Source organism: Sebastes fasciatus, chromosome 1 (genome assembly GCF_043250625.1).
Source record: "Sebastes fasciatus isolate fSebFas1 chromosome 1, fSebFas1.pri, whole genome shotgun sequence".
Classification (NCBI taxonomy): Eukaryota; Metazoa; Chordata; class Actinopteri; order Perciformes; family Sebastidae; genus Sebastes; species Sebastes fasciatus.
Genome location: NC_133795.1, coordinates 14,432,852 through 14,455,823, shown reverse-complemented (window position 1 = coordinate 14,455,823; position 22,972 = coordinate 14,432,852). Strand labels below are relative to the sequence as shown.

Below are 22,972 nucleotides of genomic sequence, written 5' to 3'. Positions count from 1 at the left end.
ACGGTGGTATGAGTTCGACATGAAAAGTTAAACACATGAAACAAGTGTGTGTGTGCAGCGTCAGCCTTATTCCAGTGGCCACCACCAGAGCCATCATTATGCTGGTCTAACCCTTCCACAATACTGCAGGCAGACACACTAGTCATGCATGTGAGCGTGTGCGCGTCACTCAAACCAGATCTATTTCTATCTCTTACTATATACTATAATTACAGCATAAGAGCTGCTTTTATAGGGCCTGGCTGAGCTGCAGAGATACAGTTGCTTGCTGCTCGGAGCTGTGCTGTGGGAGGATACTTTGCCCACACACACACATAAACACACAGACAGTGGAACACACTCTGATTGCCTCAGTGCTTTTGGCAGTACCATGGACATGTGTGCAACCAGACGCTATGAAGCCCCAGACAGCGTGAGAAGACCGAAACAACAGACATGTGATGTCTGAAATACCAATGATCAAATCAGACTGTCCAATTAGTTATAGAGTTAGACAGTTAGTTTACTATGATCACTGTGATTTAGTTTTGCTAACATTTGCTAATTAGTAGGGATGCACTGATGTGACTTTTTCAGTCCCGATACCGATAGCGATACCTGGGCTCTGTGTGCTGATACCAAGTACCGATCCGATACCAGTGTTTAATCAATAAGCTATATGCCTCACTGTGTGGAAGTGACTGGGATCATTCGTTTATGTGTAAGGCAACATCAGGCTTGACTTAAACCACCTTGCACCTTTGGTTTTGAAATATGCTGTTAAATAAAGCAGTTTTTATCATCCTATAACACCTGTGCGGAACAAACTGCTAACCCTGACACGGCAAGTGCTACGGTCTCCCCGTTGAGCTGTACGAGATACAAGAGATCACAACCCATAATTATGGATCCACATTTTGTGATTGCAATGTCAGTAGTTTCTCTTACCGCGTAAAGCTCATTAAGAACTTTCATCAGGTCCTCTTGCAGCTGCACGCCGACCTCTTTGCTCTGAAGGGACAGAGGGAGAAAAAGAAGGATTAGTGTAGCTCAGCGTCATTACTTGCAGCTTCTACCGTCTGTCCATCTACCTCGTCGTCTCTCTGCCAACTAATGACATCCATACCCGCTCAGTCATGTGGTCAACCAACTGCCCCATCATCAATCAAGACTAGATTATCTGGCTAAATGGGAGCGGAGGAGTCGCTAGTGCAGATAAATGAGCGAAGCAGGAATGAACTTGATGGATGAAGAGTATAAGGAGGAAGCTGCAGATAGATACCGATCTTTACATGTTGGCAGGGAGGGAAAAAAGAGCAAGCGAGAAAGGGCAAGAGGACGACGGAGCCAAAGACAGAGGGCAAGATGACGAAAGTGCAAAAGATAAAACGGAGACAAAAGAGGGAGGACAGGGAGTAATACAGGCACTACCATTCTCCAGACATTACTGCCGGGAGCCACTGTTGACTTCCCAGGATCCCACAGATCAGGAGACTCCACGCAACAAACGTATGTACACGTGGACACACAAACACGCACTTGCATTCACAGCTCCTCTTATGCTTTTGAAAGGAAACCATTCAGACTGGGTTTTAATAATGATGCAAAGAGAGGCATAAACTAGCTAGAAAGGAACCACATGTCTGCACACAGATTCACAAGACAAATAAAATAGACTTAAAGGTGCATGTGTGTAAGATCTGGTAGCACCTAGCGGTGAGGTTGCACATTGCAACCAATTGAAACCTCTCCCATGTGCTAAGCGTGTAGAAGAACTACAGTGGCTGACGTGAAAACGTGAATGGCCAATAATAAATATATACGCACATTTGCATAAAGCAAACATATTTGCCCACTCCCATGTTGATAAGAGTATTAAATACTTGACAAATCTCCCTTTAAGGTTTTAATTATACAATAAATTATGGACAATCATGCGATTAATGGCAATTAAATATTGTAATTGATTGACAGCCCTATTATACTCAATTTCTGCCAATAGATCCCCCTAAATGTTACAGACTGTTCCTTTAAATAGAAAGCAGACAGGTTAAGAAAAAGCAGGGGATAAGCATGTGGGGAAATAAAGGAGGAGATAGAAAAAAAAACAAAGACAGACAACTGAAAAAAAAATGTGTTTAAGGAATGCAGAATGAAAGCAAGAACAGATTTCTCCAGCGCATGTTGAGCATCTGTCTTCATCTTGGACGAGGGCACAGAAGGGGGAGGGGTGGACTAAAACAAAAGTGGATGCATGGTGGTAAGGTGAAAGTTGAATGGAGAAAAGGAAGGAAAATAGGGGATGCATCAAGAAGATGTTTACATGCTGATGGAGAGAGATGGGAGGGTTTTAGAGAAGAAGGAAACAGATATGATAATCGTTAAACTATTTGGGGGAGTTTCAGAGAGCAGAAAGGTCAGGAAGAGAGGTAGAAAGGAGCAAAGGAGAGATTTAAGGTAGCGCAGAGGTAACAGGATAACTGTAGTTGTCCCACCCTTGCTCTTTAAAGTGCTATAGGAGACTCATATTAGGTGACAACCAGACAGCTCACAGCCAATCAAAAGACAATCATCCATGACTGAGCCCTCCCATCCATCAACTGTGGATCCTGACCTTTGGACTTCTCGTCTTGCCTGTGGTCGTCTGTCTGGCTCTGCAAAGAACGGCAACAGAAACTAGCAACTAGCACGCTTCATTAGCCCCTGTTGGTGTATGAGGTCCAAGTTGAGACTGTGTACTCATTAATACAGCTTGACTCATTAGAGCTTCCTCTCTTTCAGTGACGGGATCTCATAAACACTCCCGCTGTGCTAACAGTATCACTCTGCACTGCTTTCCACACCGGCTCAGATGAATGTGATGACTTCTCTAATATGGGTCGTGATGTTCGTCTCTGTTAATAAATGAACTAATTAACTAGTTAATTAGCCATCAGAGCATTCTCTCTCTCTCTGTGTGTTTGTGTATGTGTGAAGCCTGTTTATGACCCAGACATGATGGAAGCAACCCTCGTGCTAAAGAACGAGCAGCCTGATAAAAATAGAAATCAATGCCCATGATTTGACCAAGACTGAGAAAAAAAGGGGGAAAAAAGAGTGTTTTTATTGTACTGGTGTATCAGATGAGGGTGGAGGTTTGTGTGTGTGTGTTCTCATCGCCTGCGATCAGACTGTAAGTGTAGTTCAAAGACGACCTATCTGGTTGGAAATCAGGAGCCTCTGCCATGACATTCCAGACACAGACGGCTTCACTTTGCCTTCCGAACACACACACTTATCTCCCTATACTTGTGAGGGCTTTCCACTGATTACATTCTTACACCCTATCCTCAGCCCTCCTCACTTCCATCCTTACCTTTAACTTAACATTTTAACCTAAACCCAGTTCGAGGCTATATGCACTCATCCTTTGAAAAGGTAACGATCAGCCACCTTGTAGAAATGTCATCGTTCTGAAAGACGTACAGAACAAACGAGGATGCATGTAAATCACAACATGAAAAGTCAGTGTTTCCACTGAACTAATTATCTTTATGTAATTATGAAACTTGCTTTAAAACCGAGCCGTTAAAGGGATAGTTCAGTTGTTGTATGAGGTACTTATCCATAGTCAGTGTATTACCTACAGTATATGACGGTCGGCACGCCCCCAGCTTGGAGAAGCAGAAAGGAGTTACCTCACAGAAGCAAAGCAATGTACTGCTGTGGACGAGACCGGCAGCAAAAAACTTTTTAAGTCCCCTAAAAGTAAGGCCCACCTAAAAATAATCAATATCCGTTTAAGTGTGCGCTATATTTACAATATTTTCTTGCCTCAGACGGCCTTTTACTTCTCCTTTCTGATGGGGAACTGAACTGAAACTTATCTTTGCTCTCTCTCTCCAAAGCAGACAGAGTCAGCTGACAGAAACAGTATAGATGCATTTCACTTTCAGTTCAGCTCCCCATCCAAACATATTCTAAATGTAACGTACACTTACATGGATATATATATTTTTAGGTGAGCCTTTGTTTTAAGTGGCTACAATACTTTTTGCTGCCGTCCCCGTCCACAGCATTACATTGCTTAAAGTGAAGTTTGATTGTAATGTTAGTATCTCCAGCGTCCAGATGCAAAAGTGAACTGTAGTCAATGAGCCGCGACCTGTAAAGGCCTGCTGTGGACGACATGATAGACTCAAAGCCCTGAAGCCCCGCCCTCACTGCTGCACAGAGTGCTATTGCGTACTTATTCAAAGTTTATTGATATTGAACGTGTCAAAATTGCACCAACTTCGACACTGCACGTTCTTGGGCTCCCATCAAAACACCCGCCAAGTGTGAAGTAGATCAGATGGACGGTTCTCGGGATATGTGAAGGACATACACACATACGTACAGACGAAGATTACTCGTTGTACAGTTCGATATAAGTCCAGCCTGGAGGTGAACAGCTGTCTCACAAGGGAAGACTCAGTCTTGTTATTTGCTCTACAAGGTCACATTAAGCTCTGATCTCCATAGAAATCTCTTCATCCCCTCTCTCTGTTCTCTCTCTGTTCTCTCTCTTTCTATTCCCATTCCCTCAGTTCTTTCTTTTTCTGTTCTTCTTCCACATTTCTTTTTTCCCACCATCACTCTGCCTCATCTTTTTTCTCTCAGGCTAGCAAGGCAGAGATCAGAGGAGACAAGAATGAGGCTACTGTATGAAACACAGACAGCATAAACTCTCCTGGCCTGAGGTTCAGCTGACTTGTTGCCGTCAGTCAATAAATCAGCCAAGACAGAAAACAGATGCTGGAGACGGATAGACAAGGCAAAAACATGACATGGATTCAGCATATTGGACAAGAGTCCTGCTGTGTTTGTGTGTGTGTTTTGAGTGTGCGTTACCTTCTTGAAGAGGCGTCCTGAGTCCTCGCTGATCTGTGCGAAGCGGGGGATGATGTTGTTGAGGTAGAGGTCGGACAGTGTGGCGTGGTCGCGGCTCTCCCTCTTCACCTGAAGCAGCAGCAGGTTCCAGCAGTTCACGGGGGATAAAATGCTGTGCTCCTTCCTGCAAGCAGAGAAACAGAGAGTCTTCAAAAATGTATTCAAGGACCTCCAAGCATCTTTTTAGATAAATGACTAACATTAAGTCTCTTTCATCTTCTAATTTCCCCCTTTCATCCTGCTGATAGATGTGCACACACATGTACACACACACAGGCCTACATCGTGTAAAATGTAAAGACGAGCATACTGTGCAAAAACACACCGTTTTCACAAAGATGAGACAAGGCTTCGGGATAAAAGACAGGGAGGGAGAGAACGCCCGGGCAGATTTATGCACAAAACAGCCACACACACATACAGGGTCGGTGAGCCAGCCCAAACAGAGGATTCAGCCAGGGTACAAAACCCAGCAGGAAGAAGTAAGACTCCCCCACAAGCACAGCTGTCGCAGAGAGGAATAAGAGAAAAAAGAGACAAAGATGTAAAAAAAGAGACAGAAAGAGAGATTTAAAGGAACAGCGTGTAACATTTCGGTGGGATCTATTAGCACAAACTAAACTTTGTTTTCTAGTGCTGTAACGTGATAATTACACAATTAATGGAAGTTTGTTTTAACGCCACTAAATTCTTTAATGCATTAACACAACTTTTGATTTTTAGTTATCGCGATTTTCACAATTAACTATGGACAATCATGCGATTAAACATGATTCAATATTTCAATTAATTAACAGCCCTAATGTTTTCATTAGTGTGTAATCACCTGTAATTTAGAACCGTTGTGTTTTCGTTAGCTTAGAATGAGCCCTTCATATCTACATGGGGAGCGGGTCCTCTTCACAGAGTCCGCCATGTTGCTCCGCCATGTTTCTACAGTAGCCCAGAACGGACAAACCAAACACTGGCTCTAGAGAGAGCCTTCCACGTTTTTACATTACCTGAAGGACACCGTAGTTCTCCGACACGCCCGTGAGCCGCAGAGTGCAAAACCGTAGTACCGCCAGCTGCTGTCCGACTGCCGTTGCTCCTAAAATTGGGTTATTATGGTAAGGATGGCCTCTGAGCCAGGTGAACGGCACTATCACGGTTTCGCACTCGGCGGCTCACGTAACCGCAATCTTGGAAAGGGAGGAGTGAGCGAAGGGGTATTCAGTTGGTTGCAAACTGCAACCACACCACTAGATGCTGCCAAATCCTACAAGCTGTCCCTGTAAAGACTAATGATTTCACTAAGAGTCTAATAGCTCAATACGGTTTCATTGTCTTTGCTTCAAGTGCCAATAAAGCCACAAAATGCAAGACTGTCAATGCCCTGCTTACACGCCAACAACACACGCCCTTCAGAGTCTGCACACAATGTGTGTGTGTGTGTGTGTGTGTGTGTGTACAGTATGTGTTCTGGATGATTCACGGATGATCTAGTGGGTAAAATGGATTATGAGTGAGTGTAAGTGCATGAAAGACGGTCTTTGTGTCGTTAAGAGCAGCTTTAACTGGATAGAGACAGCAAAGAGCTGCAGGGCATTTACATCACACACACACACTAACACACACACACACACAAATGGGGGTCAGTAGAAGTGGAGCAGTGACCCAAGCATCCACAAGGTCAGACAGACAGAGAGAGTCTTTGACCGGGGGGTATAGAGTGGGGGTGGCGTCCGTGGGGAGTGTAAGTGTGTGTGTGTGTGTGTGGGAAAGTAGGGCCTGATGAGATGAGTCATAGACAGTGATGTGATACGCTGGTACTCGCTGTCACCGATCAGATGGTCAGATGACTAACAATAATGATTTCACAAGAAAAAAATCCACCTACTCATAATTAAAAAAGCCCAAATCCTGAAATACTCGATTGGTCGTGTGCTTAACTTGAGCAATGGTCATGTGGACACGTGTTTGAATCACTTTCTGCTTTCAACTTCTGTCTGTGTCTTTTCCTGTGTGTCTCCGTGTCTGTCTTCATCGGTTACACAACATTTTTCTCCACCAAAAACAAGGCCGCGGTTCCTCTATTTACTCAAGCATTTACCTCTCCGCCTCCATGTGACATGTCACCCTCAGCCCACCAGTGGTCGCCATGGTAATGGCACTGCAGCAACGGGTGAAATATCACCTAACTCTCTATGACCCACGGCTATCACAAGGTATACAGTGAAATGTCAGCGGCCCTCCGAAGGTCACATGGTGCACGCAGGGAACAGCCAGTCAGTCCTCGGGTCAGGTGCTGCCGTGACTCACATTGGAGGGAAAATGCTAAATGGTCATCTTACATTCAGGATCAAAAGGCGTAGCATTAAACCGGGCATCGCTGCTGGCGGTTTAGTACAACTGACGCAGACTTAACAGTTAAATGCTCTGACTGAACTTAAGATCTGTCGAGGCGAATGGCTGCAGATGCACTTGTTGTTTGAACAAGACTTTTAGTATTATATTGACACAAGGATGCATGAAGAAACAGGTCTGGCTTCACAAAATACAGGCACAGTGTGCTATTAGAAGAACTACTATTAGATTTTTTTTTTTATTATGTTTGTCTTACGAAGGGAGTGTTTGTTAATTGTTTTTTTTTCATTTGTGTGAATGCTTTTCTGTTATGGTTGTAAAACAAAAGACTTGTAATCCAGAAATAAAACATTTCAAAAAATGATATTTATGATATTATATTATGGCATTAATTGATTTCTATTCCTAGTTTGCTTAAATATTTTATAAAAGTCACACGAATAGCTGTAATATTATGCCATTATTAGTATTGATTGGGTATCAATTAGGAGTGGGGGAAAAAAATCGTGAATTTTGAAGCCTTTATGTGTTTTTAAAAAAGTGGCTAAATGAGATTACAAAACGTCATCACGCTGACTTGTCCGCCTTTACAGCCTCGTTATGTATACTGGCGCTCATGTGACCGTGGTGTAGTTTGTTTATAGCCCAACTATAGCTTTTTACATTTCATTTGTGGAGATTATCTTGCTGAAAAAAACATATAAGTATTATAAACGTTTGTTTGCCACAGAGCTTATTTTATGGAATAATCTAAAACCCAATGGAAAAATCCCGTTGGCTTTTTGTTGATGGAACCAGGGCGATCTGACTTCCTGGTTGGCCTACAGAAATACGTCATCCCTGCAGCACTCTATTATAACTATGACTGGGGACATCATAAATGTTGTATTCTTGCACTACGCTGATGGAAAAGCTGCGCTAGTGAGCAGATTTACGCAAAACAGATGCAAAACAGCCATGTCCCCGTGTGGCCATATGACCATTTGATCTCCAGAATCAGAACACAAAACCCACATTGAAATAATATGTTGCTGTAGCCATGGGTTGTGTGAGGGGCTGCAGCTCATTAACTGTGGAACTGGCCTAATATTTAGCATAAGGATGAGCTCTGAATCAGTGTGCGACTTGTGGGGGCTTCTCCATGTGACCAATCAGCCTGTCAGCCTCGGGGCACACACACACACACACGCACGCACACAAAGACACACACAAAACGGTTAAACTGTGAAACCCTCCTCCACCACTGCTGTACACAGTCTGCCAAATAGCAGGAATACCAGGGGTCTCCACGGGATCAACACACACACACACAACCCTCACACCCCACATTGCTTGGAGCCCTATCAACGCCTGGCTGCACGGAGACACAGCCACACACACACACACACACCTACATTCAGACACAAAAATACACACACATAACCGGAAAATAGCTGGAATTCCAGCGTGGCACCCGGACTGAGCAGCAGCAGATGCAGGGAGACTGTTAACCACACAGATGTTGGACAAAGAGAAAAGCAAAAGAGAGAGAGGGAGAAGAGCAGAAAGAGAAATGAAAAGTAAAGCTTGACCACTAGTCAGTGGGTGAATTGTATTTTTCTCTTGATAGATTATGATGTGAACAGACCTGCTGAAGCAGCGCCAGTAGCTGACCCGCTCAACTACATATTTTATTCTCTGCTATCCTTTGCCCTCCCCCCCAATATGCAACACAGGGAAAAAACACTCTGCAACTGTCTCAGTATTGATCTGAGCTGGAGGGTGTGTGTGTTGTAAATGAGTGTGTGCGTCGGGGGGGTATGTCCTCTTGGTCGGAATTGGGTTTCGTTTAGAGGCTCTATCGATCCCTTTTAGTCTGTGCCTGTGTGTGTGTGTGCGTGTGCATGTGGTGAGAGAGAGCATGGATGTGGGTTTACCCCCAGCAGAGAAATAAGTGTTTCTGGAAAAGTTCACGATGCTTGAAAAAAGAGAACGAGAACAGTGCAGGGAAAATAAAGAGGAAGGTCGCTGTAGAGGAGGTCATGGTTAACAGGAAACCAGAGAGAGAAAGAAGACAAGCAGAAAAAAAGTCAGCTAGTGTTTCCCCTACAACAAAAGGCTACAAAAAGCACCTATATTACCGCTAAAGTCAAATCAAATGAGTTTCTCCTAATTTTTCTTTTAGAAACACCAATTTATTTTATGAAGAAGCAGTAAAACAAATGCTATGCCTTTGAAAACTTGACAAAATGATACACTAGGGTCCTAAGGTAGTTGAGATGTTGCTGTTGCACAATTATTGATTTCTGATTTTGTTCATTGGTGGATGATTCACACCAAGGGCAGTAAGTGGTAAACATAAAATCTTATTATAGGCAGGGTTGGTAATTTTGAGAAACTAGCAAGAGTACACTAGATTTTAAAAATGATTGAACAAAACAAAAACCCAGCCCAGTGTTGTCAACTCTTTTCCACTTAAAGTTGCTGAGAGCATTAGCTCCAAAAGTTGCTAAATCTAGCAAGAAAGCAACACCGACGCCAAATTCACACCAGAGCAGCGGCGAAGTGCAGCCTGCGGCGAGTTGCCATGCAATGTCTATGGAAAGCTGCGGCGGCCTCTCCCGAGCTCAGCAAGATTGATTGACCGTTTGATTCTGCGGCGGAGTGCGGCCAAACAAAAGTTGGGAAAAGTTGAACTTTTAGCGCTGAAGTGTGGCCAGAGATCCTCAGATCAAGTGACTCCTGTGACATGTCGACTTATGTTACAAAGAATTTCTTCCTGCCTGAAACACGTGAACACGCCTACCGGCCTAATTATTGCGGTGAGCCGCAACCCTGCCTGGTGTGAATTCGGCACAACAATCTGTCCCTTTAGGCCTCGTGCAGGCAGGCAGGCAGGCAGGCAGGCAGGCAGGCAGGCAGGCAGGCAGGCAGGCAGGCAGGCAGGCAGGCAGGCAGGCAGGCAGGCAGGCAGCCTTCATTTGGCCCAACTGAAATGATTGGATGGGTTTATCACAGTCCTGCAACGGCCACAGATCACAGATTTTTTTTCTCTTTTTTTGTCGGAGCATTTGATTTATTCATTGCTGACCGTATGTAATGAGAGTTTCAACAAATATAAAAAAAAATGTATCTGAATAACACTACCAACTATACCTGTAATCAAAAGCTCATTAATTGCTATGTAGATGTGACAAAGACTTAAACATATATGTGATAAATTGTGTGTTATTTATCTATTTACACAAGAATTGCTTTAATAACATGAGCTGAAAAACACCCCAAAGTTGGCCCCTAACACTATGCGTATTTTCTATTTCATTACTTGCATTCTTCTGTTCATGTATTTTGGCTCTTGGAGATGTGAGAGAGAAATGCATGGAAGGATGAGGAATGGTATCTACTGAAGGGGTCATCCTCATTCAATCCAACACCGCCATTGTGAAGAGTAAGCAGCAATCACTAATAACGCACAGCTGTCCTACAAATCATGACACACTCAGTGCGGCTTCTCGTGTCCCCCCCCCCGTGGGTTGTTTGAGAAAAAACATACCGTATTGCAGTAATATTGTATTAATGATACTGCAGTAATGATCACAGAGCCTCGAATCAGCAGCAGCGATCAATCATAAAAGACATTCTCATCGACGGCGTGTTGACACTCCTGCACAGGTTACACCTGCGTTTCATTGCTCAAAGCTCCTCTGCATTTAATTTGGTTAAGTCACAAGATCAAAGACGGAGGAGCGAGGATACAAGGAGGCATAATTAGCTAAATGGAAAGCACCCTCTGCCTCCATTTATCTGTGGTATAGCTCCACTGAATTTGTGTGTGTGCTTTATGATTAGCTAGCAGTTCAGTGAATCCTTCCCCACGGGGAAACAGACCGCCGAAAACCGCCAGATCAATTATACAAGAACACATCCCGCTGCTAAAGCTGCTGAGCTCCACGGTGTATTTGTATGCATCTTATGTATAAATGAGGAAGTGAGTAAGAGAGAGTGACAGACAAGAGAGAGAGAGAGCTTGACGTTCTTTGGCGGGGAGGATCCCCGTTTGGGCAAGGTGACACACACAGCACGACACCGCAAAGTAGTCAGAGCACAAAATCACCACCTGGTCATTTACAGCCACATACACACACAAGCATACACAGACTCACAGGACCTCCCTGATAACAGAAGTGAGCATCCTTATGACATGTACAAGCAATAGATCAGTTGCGGTTTCATCAGATCAATCTGGGAAGCAGAGAGTGATGCAAGTCTGTATTTTCCAGACACTTATATGGCCTCCCTCAAACATCACCATCCCTCTTGGCTTTTTTCGCTCGTCTCTACTTCTCTTTTCTCAGGGAAGGAAGTCACTCTTCTTGAAAGCGCTCTCACACGAAGGGGCTAAATAAAGATTTTTTTTTTCAATCTTTTCATACTTACTTGGAATCCACTTGAACTAAACAAGTAAAATATTACGTAACATCACAAATACCTGCTGCCCCGTGTGGTAGTGGTGCTATGTGTGTTAGGGCTGTGTATTGGCAAGAATCTGGCGATGTGATACGTCTCATGATACGTGGGGGTAACGATTCAATATATTGCGATTTATTGCGATACTGAAAGCAAGGTGATATATTGCGATTTTTTAAAATATAATAATTTTAGAAATACATTCTGAAATACAACATTTTAGAATAGGAAAAAATAACACATTTATACTGCATGCAAAAAACTGCCTGGTTTTTGCACCAAACTACATGTGAATATCATAAAGTGGGCATGTCTGTAAAGGGGAGACTCGTCGGTACCCACAGAACCCATTTTCATTCACATATCTTGAGGTCAGAGGTCAAGGGACCCCTGTGAATGTCTCCGTGATAGTTTTTCCTTGCCAGAATTTAGCGTAAATTTGGAGCGTCCTTCACAACAAGCAAATATGACATGGTTGGTACCAATAGATTCCTTAGGTTTTCTAGTTTCATATGATGCCAGTATCTTCACTCTAGCTTTAAAACTGAGCCCGCTACAACCTCAGAAAAGATCAAATAGCGGCCGGGCCAGAATCGATACTCATGTGTATCAGTATTTTCTTACACCCCTAATGTGTGTGTGAGCGTCTCATACTTGAGTAGATGGTCCTTGGTGCTGCGGGTCTTGGTGAGGAACCTCTCGGCCAGCTTCTCGAGGTTACGGCTGTAGTCCACCTCGATCTCGGCCTTCTTCCTGAAGAAGTCCTGCAGGTCCTGCAGCAGCTGCACCCTCAGCTCACACTGCTGATCCAGACACTTGAGCTGCTCCACCAGCTGGGCACGGATCTCTGTCGGGGGGTGATGGAGAGACATAGATGAGTTTTTATTATAACTTTTATTATGACCGCAATCCAGGTGTAATCAACACATTGAAGCCACAACGGACAGCCTACACTGTATGTTTGTCCTCAAATCAAAGGCCTCTTTTGTGTGAACACGCAATTACCCATACAGCTGGGGAGTAAGCTCAGCTGCATACGTTACAGTGCAGTGCCATCGTTAAAGATACGTGCCACAACAATGTGTAAGATGTTGACGTTTAAAGCTGTTTCCTCTTTATGTGGATGGTAAAACACCTGGCAGGGCTGTGACACATCAGCCTGGAGTCTTCTTGGCTTGAATCCACTCCCCTCCCACAAAGCATAGCCCGCTGTGTATGTTTGTGTGCATCATCACATTTATACGCATGTGTGTGTGCGCGATCGGCTATCCCCTTCCACACACAGAGATCTCCAGAGGCAGTCATTTATCCCAGCTTATCACTTTTCATTTTCCTCTTGCCTCCTTCCCCCCCCACTCTCCCTCTCCTCCATGCTGCTCTCCAGTCTGGCCTCAAATTAATAGAGTGCACTCAGTGCAGACACACTCAGTAACCATATTCAATCACTGGCTACAAAAAAGTCCTCTGGAGAGTCCTGCCCACTGCAGTTAGAGACCGGGACACACCAAACAGCAACACGTACAAACACACACACACACCCGAGGATGCACACGCTATGATGGTGATAAGCTGGATCGGTGCTGACAGCTGACAGATTAATGCTATGCTCTCATAGCTGCCTGCCAATGCGGAGTAGGCTGCAACATTTTAAAGAGTTAAGAAACAACGCACTTCTCCAAATCGCCAAACTGTGCAGCTGGTTAACCACAGCTTGTCCTACCTTTACAATGCTGGCTGTAGAGAAAGCGGACAGTTTTGGCTTCCATCCTGGATTCAGTGCAGTGCAGTGCAGACTCCCCTAACATACACACCGATTCAAACACACACAATCACAGGCAGGCAGACAGTCAGCCGTCCGTCCGGCCGACAGCGACTGTTGATGCTGCCTTTGTGTTTAACAGCTGAGAGTGCAGTTTGTCATTACCACAAAGAGAAGTGGGATATCTAAATGTGTCCGTGACCACCCCGCTCCTCCTCCCCCTCGTCTCTCTCTCTCTCTCTCATAAACACTAAACATTGTGCCACTAGCCAGCGGCTGCGTCCGCTCGCTCACGGTCGTTCTTTACTGATTAAAAGGCCAGAACGGAGGAGTTTTGTGGCATTATGACACTACGGAGCAAACACTCACACACACACAACACACAGTCTGCGTCTGTGCTAATGACCTGGTGTGAATAATTGCTTTGACAACATGTGTTATTGTCTCATGGTCCGTGTGTGTGTGTTTGTAATTTCCTCATTGCACAGCGCTGTCAATGATGGGGAGTGAGTCAGTGTCCCGCCTCTCAAGGCTGCGACACAACAACCTCGAGATGGCGGCCTTGTAATTAACCCAGCAACACAACAGCACACACCACATGCACAAACATAGGACAACAAGTAGCGCTGCAATGATGAATCGATTAGTTGTCAACTATTACATTAATCGACAACTATTTTGATAATCGATTTGAATAATTTTTAAGAAAAAAAAAGTCAAAATTCTCTGATTCCAGCTTCTTAAATGTGAATATTTTCTGGTTTCTTTACTCCTCTATGACAGTAAACTAAATATCTTTGAGTTGTGGAGAAAACAAGACATTTGAGGACATCATCTTGGGATTTGGGAAACACTGATCAACATTTTTTCTGACATTTTATAGATCAAACAACTAATCGATTAATCGAGAAAATAATCAAAACATTATCAAAAATGAAAATAATCCTTAGTTGCAGCCCTAAAAGAGGTAAGATGGTGAAAGAAAGCATAAGGTAATCAGCTGGAGGGGCATCTGAAGGATACGGAGAGAGAAAAGGTGACATCAGTCCCATGTGACCCCAATGTTTAGAAAGCAGGTTCAATGGGGGTCCAATTAATTTAAACAGGGAGGCCATGCACTGTGCCCCGAAACCCCTCTCAGGCCCCTAACGCTCACATTAGGATGAAGAGCGATTCTGGCAGCACGCTCCATTTACAAAATATATGGCTGAGTGGCTCGACCAGAGCTAACCCTGAGCTCTCCACACTATACCTTGTTGATACTGGCTGTTAGACTGAATCTCCCTGAGGGATCTAAAAAAAAAAGAAAAAAAACCTTCATCCATCTAGACGCTGTTATTGTCAAACAAGAGAGGAGTGTTAGCTGAGAGACGGGGAGCTTGGTACAGCAAAGAGGAGAGATGCCGTCAGAGAAGATCGATGCCTTTCGGCCTCATCCCTCTGTAACGGTCATCATCCCCCGGAGCCAGTAAGAAGAAGTGGGATGTGAACTGGGATGTGAACTGGGATGTGAACTGGAATGTGACGCCTCCACCCCCCTCCAGACAGCCCAGTCACATTTTCCAGGCAGATGAGAGCAGGTCTTGCACCGGGCTCTGGGATTCTACTTTACTGATGCTCTCCTTTCTCTTTTTTCCCTTCCTCCTCCTCCTCCTCCTCTGTCTGCAACGCTGAGTGCTGTCTGGCTGTATCTGCATGTGCCTTGTACATACACTTTTCACTTTGTTCACCAGTTCAACACCACAACAAAACTCAAAACGACTCAGCAAAAGAAGGTGGTTGCTGACCTCTGAAGCAGCGGGATTTTAATTTTCTTGTATAACACACCTGTCTACATATTTCCCTTATCGACCATAGACTGTATATAAGAAGTGGACGTAGTCATCGTGGCGTCACCCATTGGTTTGTTGACTGACGTTTTGAAGCCTCGTGTTCGACATTTTTGCCATCAGAAGTGACACGAGAGGGTGGAGCTAAGTACCAACGAACGCTGAATAAGACATTTTTAGGTGACCAAAAAGGTTATAATTAACTTTCATGAACTGAAAACACACTGTGAAAGGGTTAAAGTTCTACAACTGGACAACTCCCAGACCGGACAACGCCGTGGTAGCGACCTGTCAATCACAAGGTAGCCACGCCCTAAAGCATCCCCTGCTTTATGGTCTATTCGACTCTAAATGAGACAATAATTTACTAAATGAACATCATGCTGTATTGAAGAAGACTGGAAACTAACGATTGAGACCATAAACTCTTGTTTGCAATGTTTACTGAGGTAATAAATCAAGTGAGAAGTAGGCTCATTTTCTCATAGACTTCTACACAATCAGACTTCTTTTTGCAACCAGAGGAGTCGCCCCCTGCTGGCTGTTAGAAAAATAATGCAAGTTTAAGGCACTTGACGAACTGGCTTCACTTTTCAGACCACAGAGTTGCCAACTGTTGTTGACCTATAGAAGGTAGCTAGTGAGGTCACAGTATACCAAAATCACCATGGTCACTCGCTCCAGAGTGGCAAACCATACCGGTCAACATCTGCCATTATTCACATGTAAAGAAACTGATCAAGTTGAGAAATCCCGCTTTAAAATAACACCAGGCATCTACGCATCCTTCAGGATTTCTTTAGTGTAACGTTACTGGTGTAGATCTACATATATACAGTACATACTGTAGCTACGTACATTTACATACGTGTGACGAAAGTCAATTTCTGGCCATAATTCAACATCCACAGACAACTGACAGTCTCGTATGTCATGTTGACTCTAATGGCCTTTTCTTTGTTAAGATCTTTGTTTTCCTTCTGTTATTGCAACCCAGTCATAGGAGCCAGGTTTGAGTGTAGGTGACAGGGTGGTGTATCATGTGATTAAGTGTGTGAATGTATACCCTCCATATGTCTGGCTTTCTATGTAGCAAAACAACGTGAGCATGAAATGGCAGAAATCTCTGTCAACCCATTTCACCCAAACCTGCCCCTCCTCATCATCCATTATTGATTGGTTTGTTTATTCTGACCCAGAAAAAGGGAAGATGGAAATAGAGAGAGGGGTGATGGATGGAGATGGCGTAACCGCACTAGAATGACACATTACCACCGCGGTCAATGCCGGCTGTTAGCTTTGCAGTGGGCAGACATGTTGCCGCATGTAAGTGTGATGTTTACTCCGAAGGAAATAAAACTAGAAAAGGAAATAAAGATGCTGCCAAAACGCAACCCAACCAGTCACATGGTCCCATTTTGGCAAGCACAATGTGGAGCCTTAAAGTCATGTTCCCCAGCTGCAACATTACCTTTTATAGCTGAAGTTAGCTTTTGCAGCAAACATACCTCCAGCTTTAGGCGGTTTAGTTGGAAGCTGACAGAAGTGATGGCGGCCCTGGATGCTGTTCTGAGCTGGCCTAGATACAGGAGGCACACATACTGCTGCTAGCATTCATTATACCTGAAAACACCCTGGGCTATATGGGCACAACATGAACACACACACACACACACACACACACACACACACACTGACGGCGATGTGACACTGAGTTCAGGCTGTCACTCTGAGCTGTTTTGACGGCAGCTCTCCAGCCTGCTCTTGGAAGCCCCACCCCAGATCTGTCCATCTCTATTACTGGACTGGTTTGCGCACACACACACACACACACACACCCGCATGCATACAGTTTCACACACACATGGCAACTGTTTAACAAGTAGATGTGATGAGTGTTTGAGACGAGGCTCGAACTGGCTGGAGAGAGGGAGGGTACAAACAGAGGAATAACAAATAGACACAGGTGACAGGTCTGTTCATTTAAAGGATAATTACGAGTTTTTGACCATAATACCTGCTGCTAAATAAAACACTGCACTTTGCATAGATTAATTCTGCAGTCGGTACAAAAACAACCAATCAGAGCCGAGAAGTCTTCAATAGGGGTTCGGAATAACCAGAGGCCCCATGATACGATATTATCACAATACGATATTATTGCAATTTCAAACATTTTTCGATACGAGTATTACGATAAGATATATTGCAATTTATTACCTTTTTTTAACTGCAAATTATGCCGTTTGTCAACTTCTATTTTATCTAATGAGATACAGTTCTCACTCTGTTCATCTCGGAGATTTCGTTCACATATCTTGGGGTCAGAGGTCAAAGGACCCCTTTGAAAATGGACAAGTCACTCAAATTTAGCGTCAGTTTAGAGCACTATTTAGTGGTCTGGACTCTTGCCAACGTGACATGGTTAGTACCAATGGATTCCTTAGGTTTTCTAGTTTCATATGATACCAGTATCTTCACTCGAGCTTTAAGACTGAGCCCGCTATAACCTCTGAAATACAGAATAGTGTTCGGCGCCCACCAGCAGGCAGTCGGATTGTTAAGACGTTAATAGTTTATATAATAAAAGATTTGCGAACTGTCAAACTAAACAGGGCTGATCAAATAAGAGTCAAGATTATGTTACTGTAATGCCTATTTCTCACCTCAAATGTTTTCAGAAACATATGCTTGTATACTGCAGCTTTAAGGATGCACTGATCCAACTATTTCTCTCCTGATACAGACTCCGATACTGAGCACTAAAGCAATACCAGTGCAGTGTTACTAAAAAACTGAGTCAGCCGCCCCACTATGATTGAATGAATGTAACTGTGTTGTCATAACCGACAGAAACGAAGGTCAAAAACCAGGGAAATGACTCAAGTTGTATTAAGCGGGATAATCCTTTAAACACAAGCCTCTCTGCCAGCAATGGAGTGCCCACAACCTGTGCCAGGTAATCAGCGAACACAGCGGGAACACAACACTCAACCGTTAACCAGTTCTGGGAAATCCAACCAGGAGATCTAGCTATCGGCGAGGTAGAATATCAGCCGTTCTGTTTGTGTTTGTGTGTGTGTGTGTGTGCGCACACACTGTGTTTATGCAGTAAGGCCTGGTCTTTGTTGCTCCGGGGGCTGATACTGCAGTAGAGAGCGGCGGCGGAGAAGAGGAGGGGGAGTAATGGTTTTGAGTTGTACCACTGTGAGCTCATACTATTGTCCTCAGAAGAATGAAAGAAGCAGAAAGAAAAAGGAGAAAGAACAGAAAGCAGTGTAAAGGGTGAGTAAAGGGAGAGAGGGAGGGGCGGGAGGGGGGCACTGCGTCATTGTGAATAATATGTCCATTCATCCCTGTACACACAGGAAGAGAAGACAGAGAGACAGGAAGTCAGTCGGACCAGTTCATTGCCAGTAGGGAGCACACGGGAGGGGAGGGTCGTACTAAAACAACTACAGGAAGCATGTGTGTGTGTGTGTAGCAGGATGGGGGGTTGGACTGAGGTGTGTGTGCGTGTGTGTGTCCGTTTCTTCAAATGAAAGGGCCTGAAGAAAAACAGGCAGCTGTGGAGCTCACCAATATAAACCTCCGAACCTGAAACCAGGCAGGAAAAGAGTGGAGAGAGACAGAAGGAGAGAAACTAGGCCAGGGGTTTGCAGGTTGAAGAGGGGGGCAAGTGTGTGTGTGTGTGTGTGTGTGAGTGCATGAGTGTGTGTGAGTGCGTGAGTGTGTGAGTGCGTGTGTGTGTGTGTGAGAGGATGGCGGGGCTATGAGACGTGAATTTAAGGCAGTTGTATGAGAAGGTAGTCTGAAGCCTCAGGTAGTATTTCCTAATAAGATTCTTCAGCAGGGTGGAATCTATTAGTTCCAGACATGCCTGCCTAATACTGCTTCACTGTGCGCGCACACACACATGCGCACACACACACACTCACATGCAAGAGCGACGGGTGAGGAGGGGAGTAGAGGAAAAGATAGAGTTACAGTACAGTAAGTGTTGGAGGGAAAACTATTGCAGGAATGGAAAGATTCCAGCCGATGTCTTTTCCTTGGGTCTGGACTTTCCTCTGAAAACAAACACACACACACACACACACTGACACACACACACACTAAAACTCATATAGGCATTTCCTCTCTCACCCAGAGCTTGAAACCTTTAGGAAAAGCAGTGTCGTCTTAAGAAGGCCAGTTAACGAGCTTAGTGACTTTTAGACATGGAAAACCCGGCTGCAGCCAAACCACGGCAGACCTGCTCTGTGAGGAGAGAGACCGGCAGAGAGCGGACGATATGAGAGCTATAAGAGCTACTCTGTGCTGTGTTTGAGCATAAATAAGTAAAGAACAGGAGATTTCAGAGGATAAAAGTTACCGGTGCCCCTTTTCACTTCTGGCTCAACTTTATAATGGAAAACAAAGTACTGAAGGATGCTTTCAGCCGGGCGAGGAAGCAAGCCGGTGACCTCTCAGCTTTGGGTTTTCTCACACAAAAACAAACACTGCATGCAACAATTGAACCACTGATGACACAGGAAATACAAAAATGGATCATGAAAGTAGGACTCACTGATGTAAAAAGGCCACAATATCAGCTTTTAGGAAATATTTCCCATCAGCATTTGTAAACGTCTTGTTAATAATGAATGAGCAAAGTTTGAAGAATAAGGAGCAGGCTAACTTAAAGGAATGTTTTTTTAGGAAATGCACCTGGGAGTTCGACAAAATTGGAAACCAGGAAACAGCTTGACTGGCTATGTCCAAACCGGGGAACAAAATGCGTCTACCAGCACCCCCTACATCTCACTAACACAATATATCTAGTTTGTTAAATCCATACAAAAAAAACAACATAAAAACGTCAGTTTGTGGTTTTATGGGGGGTTATGTGCCGTAACATTTCTTGGCTGCCACAGTGACTTCCTGGAGTCTCCACTATGATAGATATGAGAGTGACATTGATGTACTGGTGTGTGGAAATCACTACAAATGTCACGAGAGCCGATACTTCGGTACCAAGTCGATGCCGAAGTTCTGAAAATATGACGGTACTAGTTTTTCTACAGTACAGTAGTATTGGCGTCCCGCCGTCCTGAGGACGATAGAAAATGTGTTTGGGATGCAGGGGACGGATCCCTGATAATGCTACAATGCAAACTACAAATCTGTGTTGAAATCGGCAGGATGAGAGCTGGTTAAAGTTAAGTGTTAGCTCCGTGCAGGACTGTGCTGCTTACTGGCTGCTAACAGCTAAAATCCTGCCGATTTCAACACAGGAGGCGGCATTTATTTACATTATTATCATGATGTGTTCAAATGTAATCTTGTAAAATGTAGTTTTTGGTGAGAAACTTGAATAAATACAGCTGTTTGAAGGAGATGTTTTCAATATAAAATAGATAATAGAGGGGGAAGTATAACCTGTTTAACTTCCTAACAAAAAACAGTAATAAAGGAGTTTATGTTGAAGTACATGGGATTTATTGTTTTACTTTTGTTTTTTTACTGTGGTATAAAAATCGTGAATCGTGGAATTTTAATGGTATTGGTATCGACTACTAAATTTCTGGTATCATGACATCCTTAAAAATCAGCAGTACTCGTCCATGTTGCACCCTTCATGGTAGTTGTGAGGGTGAAGGAAGAAAAGAGAAAAGGGGGTGACAGGGAGGGAGTGGGGGAGTTATTGTGGGGGGGGTAATACTCAGTGGGGGTAAATTCCTCTGCACTACTACTCAGATCAGGAAGTCATTAACCCTTTCCTAGCTAGCGAGATGCTTCATCTCCAGCTGGAGGAACACAGCAACAGGAAAAAGAGAGGAAGATGAGAGGTGTGTGTTCTGAGCCATGTGGGCTCTCGTCAGGGTTCCTTGCACTCCGAGAGCTGGGAGCACAGGTCAGGGGTCAGGGGTCGCGAAGCTACCGGAGGGAGTCAGTCTCCCACGTCAACCAACTGGTGGAGAACACCTACAACAATAGAACTATCAATTTCACCTCCGACTAATGCTAATTTAACTAATCCTGCTTCCTGAACCTACTCTTGCTATGATCAATCTTTTTCCAGGCGTATATTCTAAATCTCTATCGCAACACTCACCCCTCCTGGCACAAACAGCCCTTTCGTGCCAGCTCATGCTCTGATTCCTCTCATGTGGTGGCAGAGGGGTTGCAGGGTTGGAGATTGGGGGCTGGGGTCTCTCTATGCATAATGAAAAGGCTGCTTATCAAAAGTTAACTAGCTCCTCACCCATTTACTGCCCCTGCCTGCTCCACTAACCCAGTCTGGAAAGACAGAGGGTGTGTGTGTTGGGGGAGGGGGTACGTCTCACACAGACTGAGGATGGATGAGATTCAAATGAGATTCAAATGAGATTAGGGCTGCAACAAATGATTATTTTCATAATTTCAAATCTGTCGACTATGTTTTGAGTAATCGTTTCGTCATGAGCTGAAACAATCAGTTGATGTCCTTCTCAACCAAAGAAATTCTTAGTCGACTACCACTCATGCGATTTTGTCGACTAATTGATTAGTCGATTTAATCGACAGATCTGTAAAACTGAGACACCACTTTAAATCTTGTGTGCTCATAAGTTTCTTGGAAATAAGTCATTCCGCATGAAAAAATTACTAATTTACTGAGAAAATCTTAGTCAACCAAAGACCAAAACGACCAATTAGTCGACTAATCAACTAAGAGGGAGCAGCCCTACTATTTTGATAAACATTTTTCAAATAAAAATGCCAAAGATTCTCTGTTTCCAACTTTTTAATTGGAAGAACTTGCTGCTTTTCTTTGTATTATGTGATAGTAAACCGAAAATCTTTGGGTTTTAAAGTGTTGGTCGGTCAAAGCGAGCAATTTGAAGACATCACAGCTCCGGCTTTATGACATTTTATAGACAAATTAATTATCGATTTATCAAGACAATGAAAATCATTCTTTGCAGCCATTGTTTGCAGCACTAGTTTAGTCCATCGAGAGTCAGAAAATATTTTTAAAAATGCTCATCACAATTTTCCAGAGCCAAGCCGATGTCTTTAAATAGCTTGTTGTGAGAGAAACAGTGAAACTGCAACAATATAACAGAGCAAAGCAGAAAATCCTCATAAGAAGTTGGAACCTGTGAACGTTTTGCATTTTTGCTTGACAAATTACTTAAAATGAATCGATTATCAAAATTGTTGACCAATTGTTTCAGCACTAAATTAGGTTACACACGGTCGTACAATTTATCAATTCACATGAAGTGAGACAGGCCTCTAGGCGAATGTGTGTATGTAGTTCACCCTCAAGGGTACTCTCCACCTGGTGTCACCTCCATTTCCCGTCTCTGCCGGACACAGCCATCTGGGCCTCAGTCTGTTCCAACAGCCTTCATCTCTCTCTCCCTCTCTCTCCGTCTCACTCACACACACACACAGACACAAATGCCTCGCCGTAGGGATGCAAACCATGACGGAGTAGTGACCTACGCCATCTGTCTGAGGACGTATGGATAGGTATCAGACAAAAACACACAGATATTATACCGTCCTGGACCAGCAGGAGAGACAATATTAAGCTGAGCTGCCCCACCATGTGTGCGCGTGTGTGTGTGTGTGTGTGTGTGTGTGTGTGTGTGTGCAGTGTCTCCAAATGACCAGTGGAGAACACCCCCCTTAATCAGCTTAGCAGCCAGTCTGGGGATTTGACTAATCC

At 44.0% G+C, this 22,972-nt stretch overlaps 1 protein-coding gene across 11 annotated transcripts in view; it reads right to left on the bottom strand.

Annotated features, from left to right (window-relative positions):
- srgap2 (SLIT-ROBO Rho GTPase activating protein 2) overlaps nt 1-22,972 on the bottom strand; it is a 68,417-nt gene that overhangs the window by 18,935 nt on the left and 26,510 nt on the right. For 8 of the 11 annotated variants that reach the window (XR_012593384.1, XM_074630994.1, XM_074631005.1 and 5 more), the window contains exons 2-4: nt 12,337-12,529; nt 4,852-5,014; nt 928-990 (exon numbers count right to left, since the gene is read on the bottom strand). Coding sequence is in view for 10 of the 11 variants with exons in the window: in XM_074630994.1 (XP_074487095.1) it covers nt 928-990; nt 4,852-5,014; nt 12,337-12,529 (419 nt within the window). In the remaining variant the exon portion in view is untranslated. Of the gene's footprint in view, nt 1-927; nt 991-4,851; nt 5,015-12,336; nt 12,530-13,402; nt 13,614-22,972 lie in introns of those variants that run through there. The other 3 variants (XM_074630983.1, XM_074631015.1, XM_074630972.1) reach the window with 2 other exon arrangements.